The sequence below is a fragment of the Periophthalmus magnuspinnatus genome, chromosome 11, assembly GCF_009829125.3.
Source record: "Periophthalmus magnuspinnatus isolate fPerMag1 chromosome 11, fPerMag1.2.pri, whole genome shotgun sequence".
In the NCBI taxonomy this organism is placed as follows: Eukaryota; Metazoa; Chordata; class Actinopteri; order Gobiiformes; family Gobiidae; genus Periophthalmus; species Periophthalmus magnuspinnatus.
The window spans coordinates 18,736,347-18,755,765 of record NC_047136.2 but is presented as its reverse complement, the minus strand read 5'-3'; the positions used below and the strand labels follow the sequence as shown (position 1 = coordinate 18,755,765).

General features: G+C 37.3%; 1 protein-coding gene across 2 annotated transcripts in view; it reads left to right on the top strand.

Annotated features, from left to right (window-relative positions):
• septin7a (septin 7a) overlaps positions 1–18,998 on the top strand; it is a 57,686-nt gene extending 38,688 nt beyond the window's left edge. The window contains exons 4-14 of one of the 2 annotated variants that reach the window (XM_055225290.1): positions 3,656–3,756; positions 3,848–3,982; positions 6,001–6,118; positions 8,331–8,423; positions 9,391–9,487; positions 12,376–12,427; positions 12,607–12,732; positions 13,834–13,854; positions 14,622–14,757; positions 15,615–15,760; positions 16,433–18,998. In XM_055225290.1, the coding sequence (XP_055081265.1) occupies positions 3,656–3,756; positions 3,848–3,982; positions 6,001–6,118; positions 8,331–8,423; positions 9,391–9,487; positions 12,376–12,427; positions 12,607–12,732; positions 13,834–13,854; positions 14,622–14,757; positions 15,615–15,760; positions 16,433–16,469 (1,062 nt within the window). In that variant the 3' untranslated portion in view covers positions 16,470–18,998. The remainder of the gene's footprint in view (positions 1–3,655; positions 3,757–3,847; positions 3,983–6,000; positions 6,119–8,330; positions 8,424–9,390; positions 9,488–12,375; positions 12,428–12,606; positions 12,733–13,833; positions 13,855–14,621; positions 14,758–15,614; positions 15,761–16,432) is intronic. The other variant, XM_055225291.1, reaches the window with a different exon arrangement.
• The last annotated feature ends 421 nt before the right edge of the window (positions 18,999–19,419 follow it).

Below are 19,419 nucleotides of genomic sequence, written 5' to 3'. Positions count from 1 at the left end.
TCTTCCAGACAACTGTATCAAGTAATATTTTTATTGCTAATTTTATAATCCATTCACAATTTTGCAATTCTTGAAATGCAACCAACCAATGTACTGGCATGTTTTAGTATATTTCTGATGGACTGCAAATAAATGATCTGTTTCATAGTCAACAGGACATTCCAAAAAATCAAGCAATGTTCCCTTTTTGGCAATATTGCTCACCCAGATTAGAATTATCCCTTCAAAAACATGCCTAAAAACAATATGACAACTTTCACTCACTGCCAGCTATACAATTTCCATCTCACTAAATGTGCAGTTACATGATCTGTTTTTCACTGCTGTGCCATATTAGTGTAATGTCCATATTAGCATTAGCACAACGTGTTTGCTCCTCTTTTCCCATGAGCTCACCGTCTGTGGGCAGCCTGTCTGGCCAAAAGGCATGTCTGCTCCATGATGGTGTTGGCTCATATTGAAAGAAGTCAATTTGCAAGTAGATTGATCCCAGTTTAATTAGTTGTTTTTATTGTACAGGTTTAAGCTAATCTTGGCCAAAGAAGTGTATGTCCCCAGAGTAGCCAGTTCTGGAGTTCAAAGGTCATCTGAAGCGGCTGAGTGCTTGTCTGAGTATGTGATGATGAGTATCAGGCAGACGCTCTTAAGTGGTGGGTGGGGGGCAAGGAGGTGAAAAGTACCATGCATATTTATATCCATGGTCTGTGTGTGTATATAATTAACATTAACAGCCACTTTTTTAGCTTGTGTTAAAGTGGGTTAGCTAGCAGATATGGCTGGATGATTTTTGCCTGAATATATATATATACCCCTCATCCCCCTAAAATGTAATGCAAACTACAGAAAATGGTCAAAACTATAAAAAGATGTGATATAAAATAAATAAATATTGTCTATTTTCCAGTCATATTTTTACATGTCTGTCTATTTTTGGCAAAAAAAAAAGTTTGATACTGTGGCTTTAACAGACAATAAAGGCAAATTGAATATTGCGATTGATCAGTATGGTGAAAATTCTGCTAAATCCTTTGGCCACCCACTCCTGCTCTAAAAACAACATATTGGGTAGTATTGCACTGTACAACCTCAATCTGCCATCCCCAGTACCTTTTTAGCCGCATCAACATTGCTAACGTAATAGTATATCCACATGTAATAGCATGTACATCTGAGACGACACTCCTTTTCAGCTCGCAGACCTTGTTAGTTCAGGTGCCCAATGTTTCCAACCGTCCTGTCAACCCTGGCCTTCGTAGTACAGTAATAAGCAGCTAGCATCTTCGCTTGGCCCCTCATTGGTGGTCAGGGAGGTGTGCCGTGGTCTGAGAACCTGCTTATATCGTGGAACTAAATAAAATGGTTAGTGCGAGTGAATGACCACGAGCATTCCGTGGCGCTCCTAAGTGTATCCTATGTGACCGACTTTAGCTGAGGTTGAGGTTATATGCGGACTTCCTCTTTAGCTTTCCCAAATCATGTCCGTGTAAATATTTCTATGCACATTCCATCACAACTGTTCTGAAAGGTTGTTTTTCTAATTCTGATTTGGTTTTGTAGTACCTGTGGTAAATATTTATCATAGTTTTACATCAGTTAAGTGGCAGTTTGTGGGGGAAAAAGTTGAGAGCAAAAAAGGAGCAATGAGTAAAAAAATCTCTCTCCTTATGTCACCAACACAAAATGAAGTGTTGTCATTGGTTATATTATTTAGTGTAATCTTAACTATTGTGTGATTTAGACACGTTTTGGCCCTGTTGACAGTAAGGCTGCTAGATAATTAATAAAATTACCTCTATGCAAGTCTATATCATATGGCGTATTGACAGCTAACACATAACGTGTTTATATCACCATGTTACCATTTATTGTTTTATTGTTTTTGCCAAAAACAATGTATTACAATTTATTAGCCCCACAGGCTCTCCGTGCCAAGTCACTCTTCCTTCAGAGCGCTATCACAACACAATCTATGTATATCCCACTAATGAAACTACAGCATATTACATCAGGTTTATGAAGTTGTTGTGTACAGTTTTGTATCATGCTTTTGAATATTTCTGGAGAATTGTTGTGTGGGAGCATGGAATGACATAGGCTTGTGGGCTGAGCATTGCACAGAATCTTATTCCTAACCATAAGGAGGGTTCGAATAGGGCCTGGGAGAGATGGCCAAAATATTCAGACATTCATGACATCTAAAACCTCCTCAAGCATGTTTTTGATGAGTGAACAACATTTTAAAATTTGCCCACTCTTTAAGCGTTTCAGTGCAAGATTTATACCCCAGTTTTGACAGCAGACTGTACTACATTTTATTTTAAGAGATGTTGTAATGCCCTGTGAGAGGAACGTAGATAAGAGTTGAAGTGTTTGTAAAGTTGCCCATTGGGCTTTTGATATGGCGAGGTTGGAGCTGGGGCTGGAGATGAGGTTACAGAGTTGTCAGATCACGAGGGCGGCCATGTTGATCAAAAGCTGGACCCTTGTGGTTTGGGGCAGATAGCATAGTTTATCCACTGCTGTGCTCTTGTCTTCTCACTGAACTGGCCTGACCTTACTTTGGATTCTATCTGTGCTTTCTGCAATCCACTTTCACAAAAGCTTGTAATTGCTAAAGGTAATAGGTGCTACTTAGGGTTAGGGTGATGTGATTACTTTACCTAGAATTACCTAGGTTGTCAATTTACTGGTCAGATCTGTGGAGAGGTGACCCCACAAACAGTAAGAATGTATGTTTTTAAGGCAATAACACCTGTAAATGAATACATACAGAAAAGTTACATAGTCCACTTTTAAGGAGAAGGCTAGATAGGGTAGTAGGTAGTACGTATCAAAGAAGACAAGGAAGTGACACTTCACAGACAGAGCCATTTGATATTTACCATGAGGAATACTTTGCCAAGAAAACAGCTTGTCTGCTCTGGTCGTTTTCCATCAACAATGATGCAGTTTTCACATTCTGTTCAGTGGACTGAAAAATGTGTTGAATATTTTTCTTTTGAATAGAAATCCTCCCTTTCTCTGGATCTGTCTAATAGGAATGAAAGGAGATACACTTGTCACTAAGGATGTTATGATCTCAAACGTTAGTCTTGTGAGAAGAAATATCAAGATTTATCACGATTATCAACACCATGACCCAACAACAAAGCAATTCCTTATTTATGTTCTTTCACATTATCCAATGGATTACCATTTCTTGTCTAGTATGTGGGGTATATGATGAAAGGTCACATTTTTATATAGCTCTTTTCCACCTTCACGGCATTCAAAGAGCTTAACATCAAGGAACCATTTACCCACTCACACACACATTCATACACCAGTGTATGCAGACACTCAAGAGAGTCACACCCATCAACCTGCGGGTCAGCGGATCTGACCACTCTACCAGTGATGTTTATGCCGAGAGTGGGATTCAAACCACTAACCTCTTTGACCAGCTTTATAATCAAACATTCTGAAAGATGAAGTAAAGTTAAGGTGACATAGAGCCACATAAAAAAACACATGTAGAATTTCATTTATGGAGTGTCATTGTCTTGAAGTGGCTTAGTTTTTGCTTCTGAAATGGTCACAATTATTTTATGTTTGTTGTCATCCCTGCTGGTTGTGACACATGAGGTTAATATATTTTTGGTTTGTCCCGTTGCAGGTGGAACAGTCTAAAGTCCTTGTAAAGGAGGGAGGAGTCCAGTTGTTGCTCACTATTGTGGATACTCCAGGTTTTGGTGATGCAGTAGATAACAGCAACTGGTAAGCTAATTTAATTATGTTAATTTCCTCCAAAAAAAAAAAAAAAACTCAAAACTACAACCAATGTCCTCTCTGCTGTGTCTGTCCTCAGCTGGCAGCCGGTCATCGATTACATCGATAATAAATTTGAGGACTACCTGAACGCAGAATCCCGCGTCAATAGGAGACAGATGCCCGACAACAGGGTCCAGTGCTGCCTGTACTTCATCGCTCCCTCAGGACATGGGTACGTTCTACTGACCCTTTTCTTTAAATATTATTGGCCTATGGAATGTTGTAATATCAAAGATCCACTATGTAACTTTTCTGGCGGGGAGTCAGCCACCTGCTTCTCTCCATGTTTTTTTTTTTCTGGAATGTTCCACAGTCAGGCATTAAACCTAAATCTATGATGCACTTGTGCATCGCGCATGTTTTTTATTGCTTATCATGAAAAACATACATTGTTCACTGTGAGCAGACATGAGCTGGAACATTGTCCTATGGTGTCATCTGCTTATCTGCATGCAGATGACTTTAATGTTGAACTGTGGAAAATTCCAGACCACACATGGCATGATGGGGTAACTGTACCATTCATTTTTCAATTAAAAACACTTAATTATCAATTTGAATTTTATTATTTACATTAGACCCATCTTTATTTTAGTATGCAATATGGAAGCAAAATGCATCTGTGGTATTTATTTGTATTATTTATGAAATTTGTATCCATTCTGTTATTTACCTTGGTCTTTGTTAACCACGAAGTTGGACAATTGTAGCACCCATATGGTAAATGATCACATTTTATATAACACTCTTCCACCCCCAAGGCACTCAAAGCATTTTACACGAGGAAACCACTTGCCACACATGCATACAGAGGGACTGTTAAGTGTTAGCATTCATCTGTCAGAGCTGGAATCACACCACCAACCTGTGGGTCAGTGGATCTGACCTCTTAACCAATGATGTTTATGTCGAGAGTGGGATTGGAACCGCCAACCTTCAGATCGGTGGACAAACACTCAGCAACTGAGCTACTTTCACCCCAAAATTACAGGGCCTGGAATGTAACATCAAAATCCCATAATAAACCATAATAGTATTTAAAAAGTGTTTCTGGATTTGAGAGGCTCAGATTTACTGTGTGGTCTGAATCCTCCAGATGTGCACGATGGGGTCAGCCAAGCCATGAAATATCTCTCCCTCACCATCCATGTGTCGTTTGTCTCCTCTGTGCATCTGCAGACTCAAACCATATGATATCGAGTTTGTGTATGCGACAAGTATAGAGATTACACTAGATTCGCGAATTATGTTTAAAAAGTAGGATTCTGTTGTGAGTTCACATTTTGAATAACTCCAGCATTGTGATCATCTGAGATAAGACTGAAATATGAACAGATAATCTAATACACTAATCCCATGTATTTCAGAACATGTTTATAAAGGTCTAATCTACAGGCACAAGATTTTTCTATTAACACAGATAGGATATTTTGCTCCTAACTGTGACTGCAATATATACAAATGGCTGTACTAACATGACCCTGTAATCACTTTTGTTGTTTGTTTGCCTGTGTCTCTGTAAATAGTGTGTTGGTTTTTTTTCCTAACCTCAACCTGGCAGGGCGTCTGCAGATGGAAATTAACCCAAGGCTATAATCTGGCATCGTTGTCTAAATGTTCATTAATATTCACGGTTTCCCCTTTTCCTAAATAAATAAAGAACTATTATGCATTTATTTTATTTTAAAGCTCATATGACAGGTTTTTCTAATTCTGACTTGGCTTGGTAATACCTGTAGTAAATATTTATCATAATGTTACATCAGTTAAGTTGCAGTTTGTGGAAAAAACAGTTGAGAAGAAAAGGATAAAAATATAGGAAGAAGTATTGAGTGAATCCCTCTACGTATGTCATCAACAAGCAAAACGTCATCCAATTTACGCCAGTGTCAAACTTGATTTAAAGCAGACCTATTTTGCAAAATTGGCTTTTCAGAGCTTTTAACCTTGTTATAGTTGTTTCTCCTTCTCATTTACCCTCTCAAAGTTTCACTTTGATCACTTATTTATATTTTAATCACTTATTTTCAAGATGCCATATTGCCGATCAACCTGGCTCAAAACTCACAATTCAAACTTTGCATAATGTAGGACCTTTAAACAATGTTATGCCCTATGAGTGGACTGTAGACAAGAAAACATCTGACATCTACCATCCATGTGTCCTCTGTGTCCTGTGTGCATCTGCAGACTCAAACCTCTTGATATCGAGTTTATGAAGAGGCTCCATGAAAAGGTCAACATCATCCCCCTCATCGCCAAAGCGGACACCATGACACCTGAGGAGTGCCAGCAGTTCAAGAGACAGGTGAGCTGCAGCCGTAAAGTCCTTATGCAGTGTTTTGGTTTGGCCTTTAACGACACTGCCAAATGTGTCTATTTTAACACATGTTTTACACTCGTCTACAACCTGTAACCTCTGCACCTCGCACTAACTTTTTACTGCTTCATGTGCAATCCATGTTCAGCTTGCACAGCTTCAACAACATTTCTGCATTTTCAAGATAGAATTGTTAAGCCTCCATTCAAATCTGTTAAGTTCACTCATATGACAGATGGAGATGAGTAATTCTAAGGCTTTCTTTATGAAGCACTGCCCATCATTGTTTTTGGCTTTTCAACTGCTAAATGCCTCTAGACTTATATTATGCAAAATGTATTGTTGTGAGCTTTAAGTCATGTTATAATCTTGTTACTTGGAGTGTTTTGTTTCATTCACACATGTTTGAATAACCTTTATTATTTGTCTGTCTGCATCTCTAAAGCTCAAATTCTCTATTCCACCTTGTGATGTCATGAAGCAGTAGTTTTCCAGTTAACGACTTACCTTTTACCATTTGTTCAGTAGAGGTTGACAATTCCAGCACTGACTCATCCAAATGATTCTAGTGAAGGTGTATGGAGTTTAAAAATACAATGGAGCTCTTCCTGTATTACCACATGACATCACAAGGTGGATGTGGAGTGTTTTCTGTTTGAGAGAAGAACTTAACCTAGATATGCAGGGTTTTGTGTCTTAAACATGTATGAATGAAACAAAACATAACTCCAGGGATGTTTTTGATGAGGAACCATTATAACATAGATCAGAAAAGGGTGTAATATAGACCCTTTAAGTTCACATAAGATCCATCTGTCTTGCGATATGACAGATGGAGATGAGTAATTCTAAATATGTCTATTACTCACCGTAGTTTTTGGCTTTTCAAGTACTACTTGAAAGGCCTCTAGACTTAATGACCAGAACTTTAAGTGTATGTGACAGGTTGTCATGTTGTTGTTGTTTTTTTAAGTGTTTTGTTTGGTGGGATATTACCTGTGGTGAATATTTATTATTGTTTTCCTAAATCTTCACAAACTGCCACTTATGTAAAAGTATTCCCACACAGTTCACACAACAGATTATGCACAAGGATCACAGTTTAAAGATTTATTTTACATTTATTGGTGTTATCTTTTTTTTTTTTTTGTCATTGTCCAGTCATATATTTTAGTGTATTTGTATTTAGTACAACATACCATATGCTCTTTAAACAAAAGTGAATTAGGTCTAAACCAATTCCAGACTAAGTTAACACCAAGACTAAACCAGGTCTACTTCAGGACTATTTCAACATTAATTCAGTTCTAAAATAGAACTAGTTTATCTCTGTTTCATAACCACTGATGTATCCTTTCTTTGTACTAGTCAATATTCCCTGGGGATGTGATGCTAACTGAAGGCACTACTCTATCTGAAGCTCTGTTACTCAAGTTAAACTTTAATCTGAGCTTTATTTAACACAATGTCATTGTAAAGAACGGATTTAGCTGGGACTACAACAGGTGAGATGATTTACTTGAGTCTTGAGTTCCACTCACATAAAATTAGAGTCACAAGCTAGCTAGCTAACAGTTTTTCAATTAGTCACTCTCACATTTATTTTGCAAATCAAACACCTAAAGAAGACCATGAACGCTCGTATTGACCACAGGCTCTTGAAAATGTGTTGTTTAAATAAATTTTGTATTTTGAGTTGTTTTCAGATGATCTTAAAACTCTTTTTGACAATGTTTGTTAATGTGTTCTTTGCATCTCTATGGTAACTGCTGAGCATTCCCCCATAGCAATACATGCAGCATGATGTCACTGCAAAATATCAATAGTTATGTTCTCTAGTTTTTACAATAACAATCTTTTGACAGCTTTAAACTTGTTATCCTTAGCTACCAAATACCCAGTCCCCTCTTACAGGGACTACAGTGACATGCATATTTCTGTCACACGGCCCGTAAAAACACAAACAGGAAATGGGTGTCATATTTTATGCGCGTGATGATTACAACACTGTTACAACACTCACAATTATCGCTGGTACATTATAGAATTGTATTGATGTTTTGTTAGCACATGTGTAACTCCAAAGGTTTGTTCCACTCTGCTTATTGACCCATCCCTGTTGTGAATATCAGTGTTTTAGTCCTGCATGCACTTGTATTGATTAATCTGTCTCTTTTTTCATATCATCCCATTTCTGTAGATCATGAGAGAAATTCAGGAACACAAAATCAAAATCTACGAGTTCCCGGAGACGGATGACGAGGAGGAGATGAAATTTGTCCGAAAAATCAAGGTGTGCATGTTATTTTGTAAACTCATCGTGATTTTTACTGTCTTAAAAACGTGAAAACAAGAATCAGTTCATTCTACAGTTTGCAGTGGTCTAAAGTTATTCTTCACTCACCTTAAGCATTCCAAGCATCCTAGTTATTCACCGCAATGAGTTTATAAGAGCGGTTCACAACTTTCCAAGACCAAATTGGAGTTTTGTCGTCACAGGAAAGCATCGGACAATAAAACGCTTTGTAACTGAACGCAGACAACACACAGCAGACATATTTTTACCTTAAGAGCTGCTTATATAATATATCTGACATATTTTGCACAAATACATGGGAAAAAATTTGGTACAGGACGTCCTAATTCAAGTAAATCCGAAGTATATATTTTTTTGGCTTTCAAATTTTATGGTGCGGTTTTGATAAATGTCACAAATGGAAATGATCCAGGTTCAGTGTTAATGGATTTTCCCTTCCCATTGTTATACCATGTAATTACAAATATAGGCTCCTACGCCCCTGTGAGAGTGGCATCATCTGGGGCTGCTTGATTATGGAAAAAAAAATAATAGAGGCGGAAGCTGTACCAGTTTATTTTCCCATGTAATAAAGTACAAGTGCAGGTAGTCACCATTTGCCCGTAATCTTCCAAGGTGTCTATTTTATGTATTCAATTACAGGTCTTTATATGGCTTACGAAATACCTTGTAAAACTTGCATTCTTACTGTGAACTGCTTGGTTTAATGGCATGCCTGTTTCCGTGGATATGAATACGATTAATGCCATACTGTGGAATACCTGAAGAGTTATACAAATTAGCGCATTACCATTCATTTTCCAAATCTTTCCTCTAAATCAAACACGCCAGTCTAACTTCTGTACTGGCCTGTTTGCATACTCTATTAGTGCACAGACGTAGGATGGACTATTTTTGAACTTGTTCCCGAGCTATGCAACAGTTGTCCCCTCTCCCTCCACAGGAACGCTTACCCCTGGCCGTAGTGGGCAGCAACACCATCATCGAGGTCAACGGGAAGAGGGTGCGCGGAAGGCAGTATCCCTGGGGCGTGGCAGAAGGTGAGGAGTCAAAGGTCAACTACTCATCCGCTCCCCGTGCAAGGATCAATACAGCAGGAGCACTGTCGAGTCACAAACGCACAATAACTTATCGAGTTATCGAGTCAACATCATGTGGTCGGTTATGTACAAAGCTGTAATGGGAGACATGTGCTTCTGTTTTGCCCATCTCCACATGTGATTGGTCGTATCGATTTGAGCAGTCACTATCATGTTGCGTAACGAGTTGTAGCAGTTGTTGAAGTAGTAGTTGAAATAGTACTTTTAGTGGTAGTTCTGGTCGTAGCAGTTTTAGTGGTCATAAACTACTAGCACCTGTAGCTGTAGTTGTTACGTAGTAGTTGCAGTCGTTTTAGTTCTTATTGCAGTAGATTTTGTAGTAGTAGTAGTTGAAATAGTACTTGTAGTAGTTATAGCAGGTCATAGCAGTTCTAGTTGTAGTAGTTGTTGTAGTCATAAACTCACTACCTGGCAACCATGTTTCACTTTCAATTACTTTACGTGAGTTGTATTATTTGAAGTGAAAATAAGTTGTATAGTTGTTGTTCTATTGAAATGTCCTTGCAGGTAGATGCTAATGTTAGCTTTAAGTATACTCTGGTTCAATACAAGTTGTCTTATTGTAGTAGTAGTAGTAGTATACATAGCAGTTGGTAATGGTAGTAGCACCAAGTGTAAAGGTTGTCCTTGTTTATTTTGAATACTACTTCCTAACATCGCATGACAGTTTTCCGTTATGTGTACTGCTTTCTGCGTTTTATAGATATACAGAAGACATCAAATCTATGTTGCAAGATGGAATTGGGTAGAAAAGAAAAGTAAAAAAACTTGACTACCTTTTTTGTAGCCAAAGTAACCACCCTTTGCTTTGTTAACAGTGGTACCTTCTCTCAAAGATATTAATAATAAAGTTACATGAAATGAGCAAAGGGTAAAGGCTATTTTTAACAATCTAAAACAATGTATTTTGTTTACTACATTCCATCTGTTCATTGTTTGATGCCTTCAGTGGGAGTCTACAATGGAAATAATTATGGAAACAAAGAAGAAACATAAATGAAAAAGTGTGTCCAGACTTTTGATTAGTGTATTGGGATGCACTGATCCAGCTTTTTCAGTTCCCATACCGATATATCGACTTTAAGTATCTGCTAATAAGCGGTATTAACCCATACCAGTGTAGGGCTGGAAAATGGCACTTATTTCCCTAAGACAGTTAATTACATAAGAGATGTAATTGTTATTTATCCTTCAAGTAACTACTGAAACAACTTTGCATGAATAAAAGTTCAAACATTGACACTTTTTAGGACAAAATCAGTCTGTAAATAGTTCCATATTGTGATTTGGCCTTTAATTGGATATAATGAGACTGATACCTAATCCAAAATTTTTCAGTATCGCTTCCAATATTCAATACCAGTACTGATATTGGTGCATCTCTAGTAGTGTACATGTGTTAAGTAAGTATGAAATATCTGAAGCTTTATAATGAGAGAAGGTGTTTGCTGAAAACAAGAAAATGTGTAACTATAAACTGCTGTAGTTGTATTACTAACATTGCAGCTGACTTGTGACAGGAAGTAGTGACGACAATGCGGTGATGCTAGCTGTGTATTTAGTGATGTGGCTTTGTCAAATATGAAACATTACTATAATGGCATAACTGATGGGAGGCTGCAGTGAGAACAAAGCATTAGACCTGTAGGACTTGAATAGTTTGGTCGATTCATCGCTTGATTATGTCTTAGTCGATCAAAATGCTGACTAACACTTGTATTTAGATTATAAGGATTTATATGGGACAACAGCAGAAAGGAGAAGTTATGAGTGAGTGAGTGAGTTAGCTGAAGATTTGGGATTTTTTGGTATTTGCATGTAAAAAGACAGATTAAACTCATGATTCGCAAGTTTAATCTGTCTTTATGTAAATACATTGTTTCTGCATAAATAATTGATTTTGGATGAACTCCTGTGCAGGTGTAGTCTTGTGAGTGCAGTTTGGGTCAGGACATGTCTATAGTTGACCTAGAATGTATTTAATCGACTACAGCCCTACATTACAGTCTGTATTTACCGTCCACCACTTGAGCTGTGGATGCTCCGTTGTGGGACTGGTTTGCTTGTTGCGTCCTTGGGGAGTGAGTGCCGGAATACCAAAAATGTTTCTGGCCGCGTGTCAGCGTAAATATGGAGAGGGCGGGAAGCGGAGAACACAGGGCAAGGTCCATGAGAAGCTATGCAAGTCTCTCCACCAAAGATACAGTCTCAAACCTCAGGAGACCACAGGCAGCTGCAGTGTAGGGAGACACCTGCTGGGGGACTTTGGACCTGCAGGCTTGTACATAAGAAAAATACTCTGTTTAATTTAAAATTGCAGACAAATTAAGTCAATAATTATGTCTGATTTTAGAACTGTCAAAAGTATCGAAAATCAGACACTAAATGATACTAAAACTAGTATCGAAACTATATGCTCATTGAACAAGTACCGATACTAAAAAGTCACATTTACATGAAAGAAATTAACCTTTTCTGAATATCTTTAGAATGATCTTGAGCTGTATCCGATCAAGTATAAGACCACACAGACCAGTATACACCCATGGACCACCATAGAACTTACCTGGACGACTGAGGGATTACACAGATATAAGGCTGCATCGTAATATAAAGAGTTTTGAGTATCGAGCATATTCAGTATCAAGTATCAAGTTTGGAATTTTATCTTTTTTTAAATATTTTATTATTTTATATAGTATTTATATTTATTTATAGTATATTATATTTATTATGTATTGCAACACTACCTGGTAATAGTTGTACAAAATACTATTTAATATTCATTGAAGCTGAAAATGTTATATTTTTTTCTACTCTTGTTACAGTGGAAAACAGTGAACATTGCGATTTCACAATTCTCCGAAACATGCTAATTAGGTAAGGACGGCACACTGTAAATGTAACATTTTAACACTCTAATACCAAAGAAACCAACAGTTTTATTAAGATCCAATTTTGTTAAATCTACTGAAATCTTTTTATTAAACTCATTTATTCTACATTTTGTGCAAGTTGGGGATATGTTTTATTTCTTGTGTTGATTTCTCTTCTTTCAGAACACACATGCAGGACTTGAAAGACGTGACCAACAATGTTCACTATGAAAATTACCGTAGCAGAAAACTGGCAGCTGTCACTTACAATGGTGTTGACAACAACAAGAATAAGGGACAGCTAACCAAGTAAGTATTCTATTGTGGTACATCACATGCTGCTACGAGGCCTGTCATCAAAACACATCCAAGTGAGATACAGCTCAACTTCATAGTACTGATACAGTCATTCTAATTCTGAATGTTATGTAATGTATGATGATTTACTGGCTAATTTTGTCCTAGAAAGTCTCATAATGTTTAAAGTGGTATTCATATGAAGCAGTTTGAAGGATAAATGACAGTTGCATAACACAATTGGATCTCTTGTGTAAGAAGTTAACATTGTTTTAAAGAAATGGTACCATTTTCTGTCCCTACAGTGATATCTGTTAAAATCGGATATCAGTGGATACTCATAGTATCGATATTGGTATTGAAACTGAAGAAGCTAGATCGGTGCATTGCTACTTATTGTTTAAGATTGTTTTTTAAAAAGATAGTGCAGTAGTAATTGTCACCTGAAACTAGTATCAAAACAAGATATTCGGTATATTATCAATAGTTGGACAAGAAAAAAAAAAAGACCTTTCCATGAATAGTTTTAGGACCAGACAAATTTAAGACCACATGGTAAAGCCACTTTTTTGGTTTTGGAATATTAGTTTTGATTTTGTTGAATTACTGTGTTATCGAGTATCAGTTTTTTAACAAAATTGAGTTTTAAATTTTAGCATTATGACCGCCATAGCATCAATAATAATGAACCATAGACATTAACCGTTTGAGCCTCAATGGCTCACAACAACATACTATGACAAAAACACTATTATATATAAAAAATGAAACATATTGAGTTCAAAATAATGTTCCTCTGCCATCTACTGCTACTATACAACCCTGAAGAGTTTAGATTCTATGTGTTAGCATTGAAACCAGCTAAGTTTACATTAGTAAATTAGTTGAGGTCAGCAGTCAGTGTGTGGACTACTGACCTGTAGATTAGAGTAAACAACTGTGTGTAAAGCAGGTCCGCCCTTAAACCCAAGCACTAGTCAGCACTAACCCCTCTAAAGGTGTGCTAATCCCAGGACACTAACAGCACCACCATCTGGCTGCTAATCCCCAGCACACGATCATAGATAATGCATGGATTAACTGCATGCTAAGTGTCTGTGTTTTTGTTTTTAGTGTTGAGACAGGTGATGGCATGTAAGTCTCATTTCACTACTTATCATTTCTGCACATGCTTCTTCTAATCACCTCTAAACATTTAAGCTTTACCTTGCCTTAAGCATGCTTTGTTTTTTTTTGTTTTTTTGTTGTTGTATTTTTTTTTTGTTTGCATGCTTGCTTTTTTAATTCAAGTATTTAAAGTTGTTTAATACAATACAAGGTTGTCATGATAAATATTAACTATCCCACCAAACCAAGTCAGAATTAGACAGTTTTACATTGGTGAAGTGGCAGTTTGTGGCAAAAGAGTTGAGAAGAAAAGTGATAAAAACATACAGGAAATAGTGGTGAGTTCTAAAACAGAATCTCTGTACCTGTCATTAACACTGAAAAGTCTAGACAAAATGTAGAGCAGTTCATGCTGAAGGAAGACATTTTTCTGACAGTTTAAAGCTTCATTTAACAAAATAAAGGTGTTGGCATTCATTTTCTATCAGTCTAATCATAACTATTGTGTAATTTAGACCAGTTTTGGCCCTTGTTAACTAGGTTACAGTTATGGACAGTTACATACTTGGTTATACTGACCTCTGTCCTCCATCTGAAATTATGGCATCAAATTGTAGAATCTGAACACAAGCAAAAAAAGCTTTTCACTGCTACAGAGGAATTAGGGGACTTGGTTCTTACTTTGAACGATGCTCTCTTTCTTTCCCTGCTCTGTGATTTGCGTTACCTCTCTGTTCACTTCAGACTTAAAATAAAACATTCCTTCATATTTAGACACTGTATTATCTCTGCAGGAGTCCTCTGGCCCAGATGGAGGAGGAGCGGCGCGAGCACGTGGCCAAGATGAAGAAGATGGAGCAGGAGATGGAGCAGGTGTTTGAGATGAAGGTCAAGGAGAAGCTACAGAAGCTCAAGGATTCAGAGGCCGAGGTGAGACCAGTCCATCCATAGATGAAGAGAACAACAAAATCTGCCCTACTCGGATACAAAAGTGAAAGTGAAAACTGCCATAGCTTTGATTCAAATGGGTAGTGACTTGTGAGCAATCTGTAGGGCCAGTCAGTTTATCAAATTCGAGTGAGAATCAGTCAATTGGGTTTGGAGCACACTTTGGTTGAAGAAATTGGGCCATTTTATCTTGTTTTTGAAAATAAAATAAAAAATAAAACTGAAAATTGAGATTGATCGATATGTGGTACCTCGCTATTTGAAGTCATTTGGCCTTTTAAGCTGCACGAAGATTGAGACAAGAGTAGTTTTATCTCAGCATGTTACCTAGATATTACACTATTTTTCTGATCTATGTTATAATGATTTTTCTCTATCAAAAACATACCTGGATTTGTGTTGTTTGCATATTTTGGCTGTGTTCTTCTCTAACACAAAACACTCTGTTCCACCTTGTGATGTCATGTGGTAATACAGGAAATGCTCCACTTAGTTTTTAATCTGCATACTCCTTCACTAGAATTATTTGGATAATTTCAGCCCTGGAATTGTCAATCTCTACTCAACAAAAGGTAAAAGGTAGCTGTTAACTTGAAAGCTACCACTTCAGGACATCACAAGGTGGAACAGAGCATTTTGACTTTTGGAAATGTAGGCAAACTAATTATAAAAGGTTACTCAAACATGTGTGAATGAAACAAAACACAACTCCAGGTATGTTTTTGAGGAGGGAACAGCATTATAACATGGCTTAAAGCTCACAAGAGTCAATTTCACATTATTTAGGACCTTTAAAAGTGAACATTTTTACATGAATGTGAACGTGTTTGTGTGTACAGCTGCAGAGACGTCATGAGCAGATGAAGAAGAACCTGGAGATGCAGCACAAAGAGCTGGAGGAGAAGAGACGTCAGCACGAGGAGGAGAAGGCATCCTGGGAGGCTCAGCAGAGGATCATCGAGCAGCAGAAACTAGACCTGTCCAGGTGAACTACAGTTTTAGGGATACATATGGAACTTAAGGGCTAGACTTGGACTTTATTGATACTATGTCATCAACATTCTCTGAAGGTGTGATGCTAATGTAGGCACTGCTCTGTCTGAATGTCTGTTTATTCAAGTTAGACATTGATCTGAGATTTATTTAACTAAATTTGACTGTAAAAAATCTGGAACTAAAACAGGTGAGCTGATTTGTGCTGTTAAACAAGTATCTCTGAAATAACATTGCACTCACAAGTTAGTTAGCGTCGGCCAACAGTTTTTCAGTTAGTCACTCATCTTTTGGCAGGACTCTGACCACGTATTGATCACAGGCTCATGTAAATATGTTGTTTAAATCCATTTTATATTTTTTCTCTAGTTTCAGACAGTCTTAACTTTTTTAGTAGCTATTGTTAATGTGTGTTATGTTACCATGGCAACTGCTGAACATTCTGCTATAGGTGTACAGTACAACATCCCCAGCGTGATGTCACTGAAAAGTATCAATAGATCCAAGAAAAAAATTCCATGGATGCAGTGGCTCATTACTGAAAAAAGCTTGATAGTAAAGAAGCTGTCGTCCCTACTTATATTATGTTATTAAGTATACTTTTGAATACAGAGTTGCCAAGTTTTCATCATTAAGGTAACAGACTTTTTTGTCTTCTTTTCAGGACCTTGGAAAAGAACAAAAAGAAGAAGATATTTTAAAAAACTCTATGAACTCTCCCAAACAAACGTACAGGATACTCTATGCCTACGCGCCTGCTTCGATCTGGATGATGCACACTTTCACTGTACAGCGTTCAACACCAGGGGGCAGTGTTGTCTGGACTCTGAACAGTATCTTTTGTTGCCAACTGTCTTTTTATTTCCCAAAATGAAACATGTAATAGTATCTGATTGTAATGGCGGTATTTCACCTTTTGGGATTATATGATTGATAGTCCAACTAATGTTGTATAACACGGTTTATTCAAAGATGAGGTCAATAGTGTTTGTCTCTTGGGATGAAAAGTTACAATTCAAAGTTGTGTTACATATTTATTTAGTCTTTTTACAGTATTTTTTTTTTTAAAGCGGCATTATGTAACTTTCCTGGAGGAGGGTCTGTCACCTGCTTTACCTTAAAGGTCTTATATTACTAAATGGACTCTTGTGAGCTGCTGATGTTAGAATGTTATTACCTCATCAAAAACGCACTTGGACTTGTGTGTTTTGTTTCATTCACACATGTTTGAATAACCTTTTACCTTAAGTCTGTCTACATCTTCAAAGCTCAAAATGCTCTGTTCCACTTTGTGATGTCATGAAGTGGCAAATTTCAAGTTAACAGCTTTTTACATTTTGTTTAGTATAGATTGGAAAGTCCATGGCTGAAATCATCCAAATGATTCTAGTGAAGATGTTTAGAGTTTAAAAACGCAGTGGAGCACCTGTATTTCCACACGAGATCACAAGGTGGAACAGTTGAGTATTTTCTGAACTACATATTCAGGGTTTGTGCGTTTCGAAAATGTGTAAACGAAACAAAAAACAACTCCAGGGATGTTTTTGATAAGAAAACATTATAACATAGGTCAGAAAATACCATAATATGGGTCCTTTAAATGTTCTATAGTATGACATTAAACTTGGTCATCATTTATTCATTCAATTACAAGTGTTCCACAAAGACCTTAATTCTTACTGTGAGCTAGGTTGCCTCTCCACAGATCGGACCTGTAACTTACTTAGCCTGATGGCGTGGCCTGCTTGTCTCCATGGACATTTAAATTTTGCTACCAGTATATTCATTAGCTTGTGCATGTAGCTTTAATTAGCTTCAGTTAGCATGCAGCGCTACAAACAAATAATGGGTACTTTTAGCTTTTTGCTTTTTCTGTGTATTCCGACTTAAAGAGGGGGTATTCTGTAAAATGTATTTTGTTGAGCTATCTAACATGTCATAACGTTGTTCCCTCATCAAAAACATGTCTGAAGAGGTTTTATATCGTAGTCAGTGAGAACGCCAATGTCTAACTACCATGTGTTAATACTGCATAGTACAGAAAGTAGTCCGGCAGAGGTTAAATCACATTCTGTATCAGTGCTCTGCTGCCATGACATCACCATAGCAACAGATGGTAAACAAATGGTCAGCTGAGTAGAATGTAGGGACTAGCTTCAATTAAAACACTGAAGTAACTGATATTTGAGATATTTACAGACAGTGAACAGGATTTTCAGATTCAGAGGGGAGACATTTTAGCTTGTAGTACTTTGCGGAGTCGTAGAACACCACAACGAACGCGATAATGCGCTAAAACTGCATTGCTCCTCGTTGTTTAATGCTTACTTGGACGTCACCCATACATGTTTGAGTATTTTAGCGATATCTCCCGGGCCCCGAACTCTCTTCAGCCCACAAGCCCTCATCACCTATGCGCCGACATGACAGTTCTCCATAAATATACTAAAATATGATACAAAACTGCACACAACTTAACAAACCTGATGCAGTGTGCAGTATTTTCATTAGTGGGATGTATGCTGATTGCAGGGAGCGAAGTGAGGGGAGACTCGGAGCGTCAAAAGTGAAACTAATAAAATGCATTAATTCATAGTTTTTGGCTAGCATTTTCCTGTTCGTGTTAGCAATACCCCCTCTTTAAGCAACAGCCTAACAATTGATTCTTCAGTTCAGAGTCCAGACTTGTATTTTGGGAATGTCGGTTGCCACATCGACATAATTTTAATGCCAAAAAGATAAATGCAACATCAGCTAAAACTAGGCTGATGGTCTCCTCAGGCACTGTTTTATATATATATTTGTATTTTTGGTCATTTATTTAGCTTCCTCGTGTTACTCACTTCCCATTCTCATGTAATATAAATTGGTTAACTGCATTGTTTAAAGCATGTGTTACAATTTCTTTTATTTAGAACATTTATTTTAATTTTCTGTTGGGCCATTGTTTTACTTTTAGGTCATAATTACCTTGCCCGTGGAAAATTGCTTTGTGTTCTTGACTTCACTCGTGCCGGGTGTAAAAATGTAAAGACTTATTTGGCAGATTCTTTATAGATTGGCATCGTAAATCTATTTTCCCAGCTTTAAAATTTCAAATGGCAGGATTTGAAAAACAAATTTGGCATTCTTCGCTTCTCATTTAGCACTGTTTGTACCGTATCTGTATTTTATAATGTTTTTACTGTATAAAGTCACATAATAAAATTGTGATGGGAAAATACGTTAAATTAGATGTGATGTTTGATCACCAAGAATCTCTGACAATGAGTGTGTTTACATGCATGCAGGTATCCCCGTTATGAGCCATGTCCTGGTTATGGCAGTATTTTGGATATGACGTTTACATCTGCTCAGAGAAACCAGGTTACTCTCCTATCTACTATCCCTGGACACATGAGGAACCAGAGTTTCCTTTATATATAGACTGGTAACTATGGCTACCATGGCAAGATATGGCAGGCAGCTAAACATGTTGGTAACTTTGCTAAAAACAAACAAAAAGCCTTAAACTGGCAAAGAAGAACAATACTGTGGAGCACTGTCACAGCTACAGTAATGGGCGCTTGTAAAAGTAAAAAAAAAGCATAAGCAGCATAACTTCAAGAGCAACACAGACCTCTGCAGATGTTAACCTGGTGTTAAAAGATG